Genomic DNA, 16685 nt, shown 5'->3' with positions numbered 1-16685 from the left:
TAAGAGACCACCACTTTGCACTGGCCTAAGATAGACAGCCTGGCAAGTTGACTGGCTGGATGCCTGACTTCTGGGTTTGGCTGGCTGGCAGTACTCAAGAAGCCAACAGTGTTGTGGTGTTGGCAGCCCAGAAATACAGCTGTTATTAAGTCTGGCTCAGGCAAATAGAGCCATTTGTGTAGATCACAGAGGACATCGGTCACCATCTGGACACATCCAGTAGTTGGTTAGCAGTAGTCAGACTTTATAATATATACTAGACCATTATGTTCTAATATCCCAAAGTAGCACTGTAAAATCTAATAGCGTGTGCAAGCAAACCCTTACTTATAACCAGCCCAGCTCTCGAAAGCTGTTTCTAATGTTGCTCATCAGTTGTCATGTAATTTTCTTTTTGTTTTTAGTTTCCCCTCTTGGCCCATCTATCACAATTAGCTATTCCACAGCCTGTGCCTCAGTCATGGGAACTGCTTAAGCCTGTACTGGTCTACAGTCTACACTTTTGAAGAGTGGGCAGTTTGTGTCCTAGGTGGCTAATCATTTCGTCAACAAAGCTTTGAATTGTACATTTCTAATACAACAAAATGCTTATGGGTTTTAACTTCACAGTTTTGAGTAGTGCTCTGTTTTGATCAAAGCAGTAATTAGTGGGATTGTTGCAACAATCCCAGTACATGTTGTTATTATTAAAAGATGCAGTGTTTCTAATCCCTCCTTTAGTTTGACTTCATTCTTTTGTTTTTTGGATGTCAGTGTAATTAACATTAAATGAATATAACTGATTAAGTGGTGTGTGTGCGCTTCTAAAAGACAAGTTATAAAGAACACACTTAAGTAAATGTCATAACACAAGACACTAACTTTGGAGCACAGTGCAAGCACATTGGGGGACAAATGTGTTTGTAATACTGCTCAATTTACCAAAGAATCTGTGTTTAGATATGTATGTATGTATATATGTAGATATGTATCTGTTTTGCTGTCAAATAGAAGCACACTCTGACAAAGGATTCCTTGAATAACTTGTGACAGTGACATACTCATTCATGAGTCCTCTCTAAGCTTGTTAAAGACTAGACACTGCATTTTAAATGATGTGTAATTATGTGGTTTTTCACTTGGTGTGAAAATAAGCAGCCAGAAAAAGGTTTGGTTTTGTCCACACAACATCCTGATATTAAGTAGTACTGCAAATCCACTCCCACTACACCATTCCATCCATACAGTTTATTTCCCTGAATGTTGACAAGATTACATAAGAACTGGCAAAGTGAAACTGAAGAAACATCATGCAGAGGTGGAGCATGGGCAAAGGAAGAACCCATGACATTTTCTTGATGATCTGGATCTCTTTCTTTAATGTTGTGAGACAGAACATTATCAGAGTGCACGCTCTTCAAGTGACCCCATAGTGTGTTGTGTTTTTTTTTTTGTTTTTTTTGTGTCCCTCAGTTGTTTGCGGCACATGTACACAACCCAGTGCAGCACTGTCAATATCACCCTGGGGAGATTGCATTAAATATTACATCTCCTCTTCCTCCACCTGTCTATAATTGTCAGCTTGTCACTTCCACTTAGACTGTGGCAAATTTGAATTTCATCCCATGATCACACAGAAAGTGTTAAGAATAACTTCTGAGGAAGCATAACTCAGTTTTTTAGACTGAAGTGATTATGAAGTGGTTTAAGGGGCAATAGAAATTGTTGCTGCTCCACTCTGCTCTCATATTGTACAGAACAGAAAATAATAGATAGTGGGCAAAAGCAAACAGGTTTTTATAGCATTTCTAAAATGCTAAACTGTGAAAACTAGCTGGATAAAACTTTTTGCAAATGTCTTAATTTTTTCAGTTGCTATCTCTGTGGAAAGGTGAAGATGCAAGGAGCTGAGGTAGTGAAAGTGGCGTGGAGACAAGTGACAAGGGGGGAGCTGTAGGTGGCACAGTTGAAGATGCTAAGATTGGGACTGCCCAGGAGAGACGGGATTAGAAATGAGTACATCCGAGGGACAGCTGAGGTTGAGCGGTTTGGAAACAAATGTAGAGGCGAGGCTGAGATGTTTTGGACATATGCAGAGGGGGGATAGTGGATATATTGAAAGCATGTTGAAGATGGAGCTTTTGGGCAGGAGGAAAAGAGGAAGACCACAGAGAAGATTCATGGATGTAGTGAGGAGCAGAGGATTGGTGTGACAGAAGATGATGTCAGGGATAGGGTGAGATGTTGGCAGATGATCCAGTGTCACGACCCCCAAAGGGAGAAGCCGAAAGACGGAGCCATTTCCTTTTATCACACTCAACTGTGACTTGCTGTGGGGAACAAAATATAATTGGAGCGTACCTGAAGATGATCTAATGTCTCTGGAAGGCTTCAGTGTGAGCTATAACATTTTGAATGGATTCACTTGAGAGACCTATGTCCTGTAAATTTACTGTGAGCTAGTTTGAGCAATGTCAGCAATATTTAAAATAACATTGATGCACAAAGCTTTGAGTGTTTAATTTTTTTGGCTGATGGGTGTACAATGACCTTTTACTGTGCATAATGTGCATCTGACAGAAAAGGGCAGTTACTATCTGCTGGGGCCTACTTACTTATTCTGGAAATCTGTTCTTGTGTCTGTGAGCTCAGTCTGTTTAGGTCAAGGTTCAGCTCCAACAGACCTAGTAGTTAGTCACTGCTTTCATGTGAATGGAGACAGTCAGGGACGTCATGCCCAAAGTGCACATTTAAACAAACTGTGTGAATGAATCCCATTCTAATAATTTTGTGTTAAGCTGGTGTCCCCCTGTGTGTTTGCTTTGTCTGCAATTGAGCTGTGTTGTTTAGGCTATATGTAACCCACGATGCTGCTCTTTGTGTGTCTGTGTGTGTCGTTTTTGTCTTTACAAGAATACCCAATGATAAATACATTGAGCTTTGTAATTGGGGATAGACGAGGGTTGTGAGAGAGAAAAGAAGTGAAAAAAAAATATGGGGGTGTTGAGGGATATGGCTGCTTTTCTCTTGGTGACAGAGCTTGTTGCCATGGAGCTGGTCCTCCCATTGGTGGAAGTCTGGTCCAATCACTTAACAGTGCAGATTGTTTCATCATTGAGAAGTTTTTCCTCTCTTCCTGTCTCGCTAGCCACCCCTTGCTCCTCCATCCTTCATTCTTTTTCCCCCCTCTCCCATCTCTTACATCCTCTTGCACTGCTTCTCACACTAAAAGAAGCTGATATGTTACATAAGGTTTATAATGAGTGCAGTAGCTGCCACCCAGTTTCATTTTGACACAGTTATTCATTTAACATCAGCGGCTCAAGTGTGGGAGGCAGAATCTTTCATAAATCTCTTCACGGTGCTTGAGGAGACAAGATAACTCTAAAATCCAATATACATCTTCTTGAGGGCAGCTAAGCAATGTGATTATTTCAAATCACGTTTCTGATTGCCCAGAAGGTTTAAACACCGTGAAGTGCCTAGCTGTTGGACAGGTTTTTTTTTTTTTCCTTATTTTTTTATTAGTTGCTAATGCTTCAGTAATGCTGTGTCTGAAATATTAGATTTAGCAGAATTTGAGTTTGTTCCCATTTTGCACAAAGTTTCAGGAATATTTCAGTTGTAAAACATGATGAATGCTCATGACATTTTCTCATTTTAGTAGTGTTGTCTTCGGCAGATAGACAAATAGATATTTGTCTGTTATACATTGCAAAACAAAAGAACGCTCCATTTTCTTATTGGAAACAGAGGTGGGTCATCTGTGTGTTTGCTTCCTCACACATTTGTTACTGAAAAGTAGCTTTTGGGCCTGCAATGTGTAAACACTAGTGGTGCAACGGATCGGATCACGGTTTTAAGTCACGGGTCGGATCAATTTTCGGATCAGCAAAAAACGAAAAAAGACAAAAATGTAACATTTACTTATTCACTTATTGAAGTATTTTTTGCCTGTTAAAAACATTCAACTCAAGACTCATTTCACGCAATTATTAAAAAAAAAAAAAAAATTATGGTTCAATATAGGGCAGTATAGGGCTTTGTATCTACCACTCAATTCAATTCAATTTTATTTTATTTATAAAGCGCCAAATCACAAAAACAGTCGCCTCAAGGCGCTTTAGATTGTAAGGTAGACCCTACAATAATACATGCCGAGGATTATATCGCACTCCACTGTGATATGAGCTGTCATGGTCACGTAGCTTTCCATTGCCCTGGAGCTCCACCCATTTGTAGTAGTTAGGGCAACAGAAGATGCCTGGGACAGTTCAGCCATAACTTTAAACTTTTCCTGCTCATACATGCTTGGAACGATCTTGCCACTAAAGTGGATGCGCAACGGGATATCATAGCGTGGCTCAAGCACGTTCATCATAGTTTAAACCCCTTGTTTTGCACAACGGAGTTCGGCCTCCCGTCTGCAGCTAAACACCCCAATAGCTTTTGTAATAGCTTTAGCCCGGTTGGACTGGGCAGCAAAGGGCTGCTTAAATACCGAAAACTCCTCTGCTCCTCCACTTCGACCGCTAGCGCTGGCCATAACGATCGCTTGACAGACCCACCATGCGCACCATACACATACTTTTTTCTTCTTTTTCGAATCTTTGGATCACGTGCGTGCCGAACCGTGGAGTGGGATCGGTTCGGATTACGGATCAACCGTGATCCGTTGCACCTCTAGTAAACCCTGTTCAACACTGGTGTTGATACACCTTTTGATTGATATTTAAATATGCATATCAGGTGTACAAGGGCTCTGTTTTTCTGCTTCATCGCTAACATAGACCCCAAGCAGTTATCCCTTTTGCCACAGAATAAAGAAATAAAATGCATTATTTTGAATGAGACAGCATGGTTACGATTATTTTGGTCATTGCTGTAATTTCATATATTTTACATGATTATTTAAGTTAACAAACATCATGCAGACCTTGAAACATGCCTCTTTATACATTTGATCTTTATACATAAATCAAATGAAAACAAGTCTCGAAGTGTATATGGTGGGGCAAACAGGGTTTTTCTACTAGGGAGTTGGCCCATAGAAGACTATGATTATGAATTCAACCCCAGCTCATTGCTGGTTCCTGCCAGCATGCAACTTTAACTATGGGAAATTTCAAGATACAGACAGGGGCAAATAGGGGCTTAGGCAGCAGCGGACTTGTGTACCTTGGTAGACTTGCGTGGCAGCCTCGGGGGTAGTGATGGAGGCCTAATCTGACAGTTAGTTGGCACCACCAGTATAGGGGCTCAAGAGTTGGCTGGTCGCCTTGTAATCGGAAGGTTGCCGGTTCGAGCCCCGGTCGTTGTGTCCTTGGGCAAGACACTTCACCCGTTGCCTACTGGTGGTGGTCAGAGGGCCCGGTGGCGCCAGTGTTCGGCAGCCTCGCCTCTGTCAGTGCGCCCCAGGGCAGCTGTGGCTACAATGTAACTGCCATCACCAGTGTGTGAATGGGTGGATGACTGGATGTGTAAAGCGCTTTGGGGTCCTTAGGGACTAGTAAAGCGCTATACAAGTACAGGCCATTTACCATCATCTCAGTTTACCAGCTGAGAGATCCTGAGAAATCTGGGGAGAGCTGTTAATAATCCTTCTGGAGTCTTAGTTGTGGAACCTTGACAGGTTTACCTTCTCTAGGTTGATGATATTGCCTGAAAGTTTTCTTTTAGTATTGTTGACTGAAGCTGCACTAAACAGTGAGTTTGAGCTTTGTGGCCACTGTTAGAAATGCAATTTTTGGCACTTCCATTAACTTAATTAAAGGTTGCCACTTTTTTCTTTTTAACAACTTTTGTAGAAAAATACTAAATTACTACCACACACCTTGACAGTGACCTCAAAAAGCCTTTTACTAATATCTTGTGATAAGGATAGCAGAACTGTTATTTTTAAATGGATATTTTAAATTTCATTTTTTTTCTTATATTGATTACTTTTTTAAATAAAAGTGGTTATTTCACAACTCTTATTTACTTGTTTAGTTTTGGCCCACATGGAATTCAATATTTCTCTTCATCACCCACATTCCTGCACTCTTGCCTTCATCAATAATGCATCCAGGATCAAGTTGCCCCCTCTCTCTCCACTGGCGTTTGTTCATTATGCAGAAAAGAGTCTTTTATGCCATCACCCACTTTGTCCTTGTGTGTTTATTCTGTTAAGTTTTTTTCTCTTTATATATGTTCTTTATGTTTTTCCACATGCAACAGTGGAAAAACTACTTATACATAGGGTATAAGTAGTGAGCCACAGAGAGATGGTTACGGAAAGGTATGTAGGTAGGTAGGTAACTAGGGAGGGAGAAGAGGGAAGGAGGGAGAGAATGAGTCATAGCTCGTCCCACAGGACTGAGTGGGCTGGCTGAGTGGAGGAGGATGGCGTCAGCACCAGGCTTGACAATTTAAGAAGACACATTAAAAGAGGAAGAAAAAGAGAGGCAGAGAGAACTAACATTTATTAGTGGGTGGAAGGAGAGAGAGGTATTGATAGGAGGGGATGATGTGGAGGGGGTGGAAGGCAGGAAGGGGTATCCTCATAACACAGAGAGAAACAAGAGAGGGGGTGGCAAGGAGAAGAACGGAGAGAAACATAAATGGAAGAAGAGAAATCCTTTCTTCCGCTACATTCGACCATTTATGTTCCCCTCATTTGTGTTTGAGTGCTGACAATGCTTTTTCCCCCCTCTCTGTGTCCTTATCTCTAACCCATATAATGTTCTTATTCCCTTTCACGGAGCTTGTGACTGAAAACTATATAGACAAATGACTTATCTATAGATATTTAAGTGAAGCAAATGTGCATGGACCGCTATTCTACAGTCCCGAGTGCTCTGCCAGCGCCCTCGTCCCCTCCCTATGTGAAATTGTGCAGCCAACGCAAAGGGGAATCCTCTCTGACACAGACAAGCACTGCTACGCACACACTGCGAGGGCTGCTGATATATGATATGTGCAGGCACTGAGCTTGCACAAACTCTGCTTTTACTACACACACATCAGCCTCCACTCTGCGAAGACATAACCTTGCTGCCTTTTGTGAAATGGGTTCTCTCTGACGTCAAATGGGCGAGGCGTGCAGCTGAATACAGAGGAGATGAACTGGGTCGAAGCTGCCTGTGTACGTCTCCCACTGCTCTCTGTGGGTTTGTGTGTGCATGCTCACTCCTGTTTGCAGCGATCTGCGATTTCATTCACCTTCATCTTTCATTCAGCCTCTGCAGAGAAAATGGAGATGCATTCTTGCTACGCATGCTTTCCCATTATGAAATTTGAAATGATGCAGTGAATGAACTAAAAACCAGTCATAGGTAGCAGCTATTAAGTTACCCTGAGAAAATTATAGGAATATACTGTGATTGTTCTGTTTATTTACCCTCTGTGAAGATTCCAGTGTATTTCTTACTGTTCTTATTGTTATGTGGTTTTTTTTCCTGAGGTGTTTCATGTTTTTAACAGTTTACAAACCCCCTCCCCTAATATTATCATACTCGGCTGGAAATGTCCACACTGGACTGTTAGTACTCTACGTAATAGTTAGATATATTAGAAATGTATGTCTATTATTAACTATTATTCCACTTGTAAAACTGTGTTTTTCGTTGGGTTGACTGATTTATTTTTGTTGAGGACAAAGAATTTTAAACTGGCTCCCAGTCTCATTCTGTTAGGCATTTGTTGTGTCAGCCAGTCCGTAGCATTTGATATCAATAATCTTACTGCATTTATAACCGCCATGCAATTCCTTTCATTTCTCTGGCTTACCGGACTGCTAACTATTGCAGAGACCCTGACCCAGCCTGACCAGATGGACGCTAAATTTGACAGTGAGCTCATACCTGCAGACAATATTTAGTCTGGCTAGCCTACTGTCTGCAGTGGTTATATGCATACTGTGTGTTTGTAATGGTGTGTGTTAGTTTTAAGGCAGTGTTTACCAGGCAGATGACTGTCTTTCTCTCTCACACACACATAAATGCGCACACCCGCCCCTCATTTCTGATTCAGGGATCCTTTCCAGTCGCAGCTTTTGATGTGGTAACCTGACCCAGTGGGCTGGGTAGCTTATGACCTATGTGTCTCAGCATGGACCCTGTCATCAGGGTCCGTGCTACTCTGCAAGACCAGTAATGTGCATGATGTGGGTCAAAGTGTCCTGCACTGCATCATGACAGCTGATGAGGATTGACTATATTTGTTATGTTGTCAGTGGGTGTGATTTGTGGACCTCGGGTAATGTCAGACATACACAAAATCTTACCTCTGCAATCAAACACAAGTAGTATGTGAGAGTGAATTGTGCAAAAGCAAAAAAGCTTGACAATAGCAAAAAAAGTGGCATAGGTTAGTAATGACCCCACTGTTAGCTTTCGGTAAAAATAAATAATCTGCTGCACTGCCCGTGTTTTTTGTTGTAAGGTATGGCATAGAAGATGGCATTTGGGACTGTAAAGTCTAGCATTGCATTGTGCAGTGAACTTTGCAGTGTGGCACAGATGGTAAAAACAATTTGTGGTTGTACCTGGCTTTGTGGAAACATGCTTTCGACATAATTTGCAGTGTATGCTTTTCTAACCACATTATTAGTTTGCACAGTGTTATTCTCATGGCTTTTCATGTTGCCTGTCAAAACATTGATGGACTGAGTTCTCTTGCCTTTATATTGACCATGTCTCATATTTATATTGAAGAAAAGTTATTTTGTGATTATTATCAGTTTTATTGGCTGCCCTAGCAGATAGCCAAAGTGAGATGTCAGCATCAGGCCCTCCACCACATTGACTGAACTGGGGCACAGGAAGGAAAGAGCGGTGCTGCTGCTGATAATGTAGTTGTTCAGTCTACAGTGTCCAACCCTTAATATATCATAATGTAATCGTGGTGTATACATTTTTGATAAAATGGTCAAAAACAAATAAGGCTCAATCTTTACAAAACCTGTTGTTGCCCTGTTGCTCATAGGAAGTTTATTTGATTGTTAGAGCTTTTTCCAGAATACTATAGGGCAGGGGTGTCCAACTCCAGGCCTCAAGGGCTGGTGTCCTGCAGGTTTTAGATGCGTCCTTGATCCAACACAGCTGATTTAAATGGCTAAATCACCTCCTCAACATGTCTTGAAGTTCTCCAGAGGCCTGGTAATAAACTAATCATTTGATTCAGGTGTGTTCACCCAGGGTGATATCTAAAACTTGCAGGACACCAGCCCTTGAGACCTGGAGTTAGACCCCTCCTATAGGGTCTTGCAGTATAAAGTGGCTTGAGGTGTCTGTTGTGATTTGGCAATATATAAGTAAACCTGAATTCATGTGAATTTAATATAGACTCACACACTATATAGCACTATATAGTGATATTGCCCATTGTTTAGAGATGCCCCATTTAAAAAGCCAGGGGTTAATTGTTTAACAATTTATTTTGAGGCTAGATGTTACAAATGAGGAGTGGTTTTGACTTTGAAACCACACATTTATTGAGCCTGTGATGCCCTGGATATCCTTTCAAAATGTTTGGATGGCAGTAATTTACAAAATAGACTTAATGTTGTACTCACAATGCCCTGAAACTAGTGAGTTTTCCTCATAAACTCTTTAGGAAAGTTTTTTTTTACTCAGGTCACAGGGTAAGGGAGCTTGAGGCTGTTTCCCCATAGATTGCTAACTAGTCTTTTTGCAACCACAGGTGTTGCCACTAAAACCGATTCAGGTTGAAGGAGATAACTTTTCTTTTGTTTACTGATTTAAGAGACCTTAAATTGGTTGTAATATCAGAGTGCTCTGTCCAATCATATAGGTGTGACTTTCATCCTTGCTAGCTAGGAGAATGAAGACACGACTTTCCCTTGTCATGTCTATACCAGGCTATACAGTTGGATAAAAATGAATGATAAATGCTGCTAGTGAATGTTTTGACATCATGTCCCAAGATGTTTTATCAAAATCAAAAGGAATATCGGTGTCATAATGCACATCGGTGTGAAAAGAAAAATAACAAGAAGAAAGATTCTGATAAATATGCAGCAGTCTGAAAGGTGTAGTCATGTTTATCATCATTCAGAGCAAGGAAAAGCACGGAGCAGGTTAAAGGCAACTGAAGAAGCCTCACTACTCACTTATCAATTCAGTAGCATTAATTTGATGTTTTACTACTTGATATCCTGTGACCTAGAAAAATGAGAAACCACTTTGTTGTCAGTGTAAGATTGCCTGAACTTGAGAAGGCGAAAATGAAACACTCATAATGGCGTATCCGAGCTCTTGCTGTTTCTTTTTTTTCTTGCTGCATTTTCTCTGCTACTGTCCTTCCATATCTCTCTCTGTACGCTGAAATCCTTTTATTTATTTTTAATATCATTGTTTTCTCTTCCTGTTTCACTGGTACTCTCTCAGCACAAATGGCACTAGTTCAGAATGACGCTATCATCTCCTTGGCAACCCCTTGGGCTGGTGTGCGCGTGCGTGCGCGCGCGTGCGTGCGTGCGTGTAAGAAACTGGGAGGAGTGTTGATAGAGCAGAGATCATAAGCGAGGGATGGGCAGAGGAGGAGGGGATAGGTAAAGCCGGTTTATTCATAAGCACCCCACTACTGGCTCTGATTCACAATTTCTCCTGCAGCCCCTCCCTTACATTAAGCTTGCACAGTTTGCTCAGCAAGGAGATTTGAGACTGACGTTCGAAATGAATGAATATATTTGCTTTCGAATCAAAAATCTTTCACTCTCTTTGTGCAAAACTGCCCTGCAGAGTGCGGTCAAGCAGGAGCATGATATTATTCTTATATGATCAAGTCGGCCACATGTCGGCGTAGCTGAAGTTTTGTGTAAGCAGAATATGGCTGGGGCCTGTGGGTGCCCTGGTCAGTGATGTAGTGTAATGCTGCTAGTGCTGCTGATGACGACTTTGCTGTTACATTGCCTGGGTCTTTCCCACACTGGGAATCCCTGCCTCATTTTGAACACTGTATCTATTCTGTTCTACAGCATGGCACAGTGGTACAGGCATGGATGTGCATGAATCTTCGACAGTGCACGCAGTGCATTTAATACAACAAGCGTACTTATTTTATTTATACAATTATATTAACAAAGCTGCACAACGTGCTGTTTTTACTCCTGTGTGATGGAGGAATATAGGACTATATGACCGTTTATTTGCTAGTGAGGCTGTGTTGCTGTTCTTGCATGACACCAGAATTTTAAAAAAGTACTGTTTCAGTGTGCTAGACTCTGCCAGATGGTGTGTGTCTGCTACCTTTCTGCTGGGATGAATTGCAGAGGAGGAACACATTTTTAGCGCTTTCTCAGAAAGCACATCGTGAAACATGGAGCCCACACTGTAGAAACTAATTATAAGCAGTGACAAAGTCAACAATTTAGCAGTTTAAGGAAGATTAATCCTGCTTTAGCTGCTACTTTTTAAAACCTGCCTGCTGCTAGGTTTTGAGCTTTCAGCTGCTTTGTCCCCCTCCCTCTTAGAAATAGCAACAGCAGCAGCGATGAGTCACTCAGTGTGTGAAACATGACGTCATCCGTGTCTTCCTCTTCTGCTCTTGGTATACAGGACTCCTGACTGTAGGACAGACCATGCTGCTGCACTAAGCTGAAGAGCGAGAGAAGGAGAGAGAGGCCACTGAGGACCCCTGAGGTGGTGGCTGGTCGTTTGGTGCCCCTCCCACTTGTCTGGCTGGCTGGCTGCTGCCTCTTCAATTCACCTGATTGCTGTAGATATCTTTTTTTTTTCTCTCCCATGTGCATGTTGTTTTTCTAAGGTTATCCTAAAGGTGTGTCATTGAGAGCAGGTTTTGCACCTATGTTGGGAAATGTAGAGCTTAAAATTAGTTACTAAAATTAGGTACTTCTGCATTTCTAGTTTTTTTTTTTTTCATTTACAAACTGTGATTTAGTTTTGTCTGATGTTTTTTAAAAAACAAGAACCAAATAACCAAAAATAGCCTGCCTAATTTAAACCTAAAAAGTTTTTAGATGTTACTTTTTAAAGTTGCTGCTGTTAGGTTGAGCTTTCAGCTGCTGTGTTCCCCCACTCAACTCCACTTGAGTGTCACAAGGCGCAGTAAAATGTTACATTTATATATATGTATGTATATGTGTATTATGTATCATAATTTGGGGATTTTTCTCTCTCTTGTCCTTATAGCCCTTCCCCAGAGGCTAAGACTTGCTATGGACTGCACTTCGCCCCCTGCTGCAGCCCAGTCGAGTACACTACGTTAGTGGGTCCCCACATCTTTCCGTGTGGTTCCTGTCCAGACTCAGTGAACAGAGTCCAGCTCCGATCTGGTACCACCTACAGGTAAATGGTGTTAAAGTACATTCTCTCTGTCTTTTTTGGCTTTCCTTGCACAGTTTTTGCCAAGTGGATAGCCATTCTGTGCAGCGAGTGCAGAACTTCCCCTTCTTATATCTATCTTCTTTTTTTTTTTTTTTTTTTTTTTTCTCAGCCACTGCTGGGTCCTCCACCCAACCCCCTCCCCACTCCCACCCTCCCCCCTTTCCCCTAAAAAGATGTCAGTGAGCCTGACAACGGACATCCAGCAGGAGGGAGAGAGTGGGCCACTTATTGAGCCCTGCAGTCGAGGCAAGACCTCCCCTCAACCACAGGGCACCAAAGAAGGAACTGGAGAGAGCCTGGAGCCGGATGATAGCTCTCCACAGGATGCACAGGTAGGAGAAGTTGATCATACTGGTGATAGTAAGTTTGCATTTAGATGTTAAAAAAAAGAAAAGAAAGGAAGTTGTATTCCACATAGTTCTAAAGCATTTCCTCTCTTGAGAAGGACCATTGTTGAATTTCAGGGCTGGTAACAATACCCAGTAATCAGCTGTTTGTTTTGTTTTGTGACTAGTAAGCTAACCAATTATTGTTGGTGTTACGGTTGAGGTGGATTCAAGTCAGGAAATTCATATTATTATTATTATTATTTTTTTCAAATGAAGCTACCTTTACCTTCTACTTTATTGGCAAATATCTTATTGTGCTTGACAAACATTGTTGTCTTTTCAGTAACACATTACCAAAAATTTTATTCCTTATTTTGCTGCAGGTTTTTTAATCAACGAACAATAGCGTTATTATCCCACATGTTGTGTTGAAGCTTTGAGTTAGCCAGTAATGTTTAAACCTCATTATGGTTTATACTGATGAATGCAGAACAATTTCTTACACACATGTTCATTTACTCCTCAACTTTATGTACCCTATTTAGTTTGTGTCTAATATACTGTAATTTAATTAATAAAATGATTCAATAAACTATTCTTTCAGAAGCGGGCTCCTAACCACAGCCATGGAAGGAAAAGGGCCAAGGTAAGTGTCTGTGGTTAGATTTTTTTTCTTTTTAAATAAATTTATTCAAGTTTATTCTTAATTCCTTGAAATAATCCCCGTGCTATTTTGTTTGTTTGTATAAGGCGACTTTCCATTATTAACACTGTAATCCTCTCAACTACAGAGGAGCACCTCCTTTATTGGCTTAAAATCTTAAGTCCAACTTTAAAAGTAGCTGTGTTAGACTGACCTCTGTAATGATAAGAGAAAAACAGATACAACCAGTTACATTTTACAACTAGATGTTGGTTTGCAGAGTAAAGGGAAAAAGAAAATCCGGTCAGCTGTTTCGTGAGTATGGCGACCAAATTGTACATAGCATAGTAAAGTAACATTTTCATTCAGTTATGTTAGTAATGAGTTATGGATACTGTAGCTCTCTTAAACTGGCTTTACCTTACTTATATGTATGTGTAATTGATTTTGGACATTCGGACATTGATAAATATGACATACCAGTGTTTAGTCATTCTTGATTATGAGAGTTCAACCCAGTTATTGCGTTTTTGAAATGGTATTTTAGTATGACATACCTTGCTTAACCAGTTCCCAATGCTTTCATTAGATAATGGCTCTCATCATGTCACTTAAAGGTTTAATTTTCTCTGGGGTTTTAACCAACAAATGAAGTGTTGTCATTACATATGCTGTATTGAAGATTTGTGTTAGCCCTGTGCCATCTTGGGTCTTTCTTCATTAGCTAATATCATTGTCCTGAAGGCTCGAGAGACATTTATGCTGTTGTTTATGTGATAGAAAGCCATCAGAATTTTGGCATGGTACACAACGATGTTAATGAAATTCAGAGTTTCCTTGTATCAAAATGCTAGGTGCTTGTATTTTACACATGGATAGATGTAATAGTATGTTGTTGTAGTAAATTATAGTTGGAAAGTCTGAGCATAAAATCTAAAATCTAGCTTAGTGAGATTTGCTCTATTTCTGTGTTTAGAATATAAAATTGTAACACATTAGCCTTACAGATAATTTGTGTGGTAATCTTTCAGTCTAATGCCAAACTGAAGCTGGTACGAAGTCTTGCAGTGTGTGAAGAGTCCTCCGGTCCGTTTTCCAATGATGGACCACCAGAATCGGTAACGTGTTTTGGGTTTTTTTTGTGTTTTTGTTTTTTTTGTTTTTTTGTGGTTTGCGAGTCTGTTTTGACGGGATTTACAATGCTTAATAGGCAAAATTAGTAAATGCACAACCTGCAATTTGTGTAATAATGAAAAGCGGTTTTCTAGGATATCATCCAGCTTCACATCAGCTGTCCATCTGACAAAGAGGAGGAGAAGTCCTCGAAGGACGAGTATGAAAATGAAGAGGAGAAGAAGGACAAGACTCCCCGAAAGATGCTGTCACGTGGTAAGATGCAAACTCTCACTTCATAAAAGTATCTTTTCCTATCAACATCTTCCCTTAACTCTGTCTGATTATGCCCCCCCCCCCCCCCCCCTCCCTTTTTGTTTTTTTTAATAGACTCCAGTCAGGAATATACTGACTCCACAGGCATCGACGTTCACGAGTTTCTGGTCAACACACTGAAAAACAATCCCAGGTACGGGTCTGACGGATGAACATGTTGGTAATAAGATGAGCACAATAATAAATTACTTATTAAGTAAGATAAGTGCTATTGATTTATACCAATCAATTTATAAAATTGATTTTTTCCCCATTTTTTTAACAGGCTCAAATAGTGCAGTTCTTTGTCCAACCTATGAAAATATGAAATAATATCAAACTTGATAGCAATGATTTTATTTAAATTGCATTTTTTTATTGTAAAATCAAATATCATTTGTTTTTGACTAGTTGTTAAAAAAAATCTGCACTCTCTAAATATCTTCATTTTCATCCCGCAAAATTGGGTGTTGTGTCATGACATACGATCTACGCCTGTACAGGCTTCTGTACATGAATTATTAACTTTTATTTTTTAGATATCTGAAAAACAGCAAATCTTGGTGTCCTGAATTTTGAGAACACTTTTTGTGTGTGTGTGCGTGCGTGCGTGCGTGTGTGTGTGTGTGTGTGTGTGTGTGTAATGACATGTCAGTAGTATACTTGCTGCACTATTCGGCGTCTTGCTCACCTCTCTGATCTGTCCCTCACTCGCTTTCCCTCTATGGCTCACCAGGGATCGAATGATGCTGCTTAAACTGGAACAAGATATCCTGGAGTTCATTAATGACGACAAGTAAGCCACGTTCTTCATATCACTCACATGTTTTTAAATTTAGCCCTCCCACCTTCAGTTCTTATTATTTATAGTGTGCTGAGGAAATGAGAGAATTATGTTAAGTTGTAGTTGTGTATTCTGTAATTAAGAATACTGTTTGTGTATCCTAACAGTTTGAAAATCTATCTTTATCCTTTATAAATATGACATAATTATTTAGCTTGTTTTTCAAATGTCCTAAATAATCAGAGAATTAAAACCCCAGCTGTGGGTAATTTGCTCTGTTGAAATAACCCGCTTCACGCATTTTTATCTCTGTTTCAGTAACCAGTATAAGAAGTTTCCACAAATGACTTCTTATCATCGTATGCTGCTGCACCGTGTGGCTGCCTACTTTGGCATGGACCATAATGTGGATCAGACGGGAAAGGCTGTCATCATCAACAAGACGGGCAACACACGCATGTGAGTGTAGTTTGTCTTTGGCTCAGATTTCAACTAGTCTGGTTAGTTAGAACGTCAAATTAATGCTCAAAGTTCAATCCTGTTCCAAGACAAAACACAAGAGGCAATGTATGTGATATCAGCAAGAGTACACAAAAACTTTATTTTAGATTTAATTACTGTTCATTAAATAAGTTCAAATTAGGACATTGGCTGTGGTGGAAAAAACCCTCAGCACACAAGTTTGACTCCCTGCATGTATCGCCCCCCCCCCCCCCCCCCCCCCCCCCAAAAAAAATCTAATAGATTTTTATCAGTTTTATTTAACTCTGTACCATTGTTTCAACTAAGAAAGAAGTAAAATTTTTAATATAAATAATACTTGTATTGAGGTATCGATTGTGCCAGCAGCAGTTTCACCTTAGATCAGCGGTCCCCAACCTTTTTGGCGCCATGGACCGGTTTATGCCCGACAATATTTTCACGGGCCGGCCTTTAAGGTGTCGTGGATAAATACAACAAAATAAAACTAGTACCGGTACCGAAAAAAAAGATTTATTCATAACACACGTGAAAAGACCCAGGAAAACAGAGTTAACGATAAAAACAATAACAAAATAACGCTGAAAACCGATTAAAAACCCTGAAAACCATACATTTCACACCTGAGCCTCAACTCTCGCGGCCTGGTACCAAACGACTCACGGACCGGTACCGGTCCGAGGCCCGGGGGT

At 40.5% G+C, this 16685-nt stretch overlaps 1 protein-coding gene across 15 annotated transcripts in view; it reads left to right on the top strand.

The window, feature by feature from the left end:
• The window catches only part of LOC120719217 (R3H domain-containing protein 2), a 56573-nt gene that overhangs the window by 15917 nt on the left and 23971 nt on the right, over positions 1-16685 (top strand). For all 15 annotated transcript variants that reach the window (XM_040008273.1, XM_040008257.1, XM_040008346.1 and 12 more), the window contains 9 exons: positions 11541-11700; positions 12135-12290; positions 12439-12661; positions 13263-13304; positions 14333-14419; positions 14570-14690; positions 14805-14883; positions 15466-15525; positions 15832-15972. In XM_040008273.1, the coding sequence (XP_039864207.1) occupies positions 12503-12661; positions 13263-13304; positions 14333-14419; positions 14570-14690; positions 14805-14883; positions 15466-15525; positions 15832-15972 (689 nt within the window). In that variant the 5' untranslated portion in view covers positions 11541-11700; positions 12135-12290; positions 12439-12502. The remainder of the gene's footprint in view (positions 1-11540; positions 11701-12134; positions 12291-12438; positions 12662-13262; positions 13305-14332; positions 14420-14569; positions 14691-14804; positions 14884-15465; positions 15526-15831; positions 15973-16685) is intronic.

Source organism: Simochromis diagramma, unplaced genomic scaffold (genome assembly GCF_900408965.1).
Source record: "Simochromis diagramma unplaced genomic scaffold, fSimDia1.1 OVJJ01000320.1, whole genome shotgun sequence".
Lineage (NCBI taxonomy): Eukaryota > Metazoa > Chordata > Actinopteri > Cichliformes > Cichlidae > Simochromis > Simochromis diagramma.
This window is presented reverse-complemented; position numbering and strand designations above follow the sequence as displayed.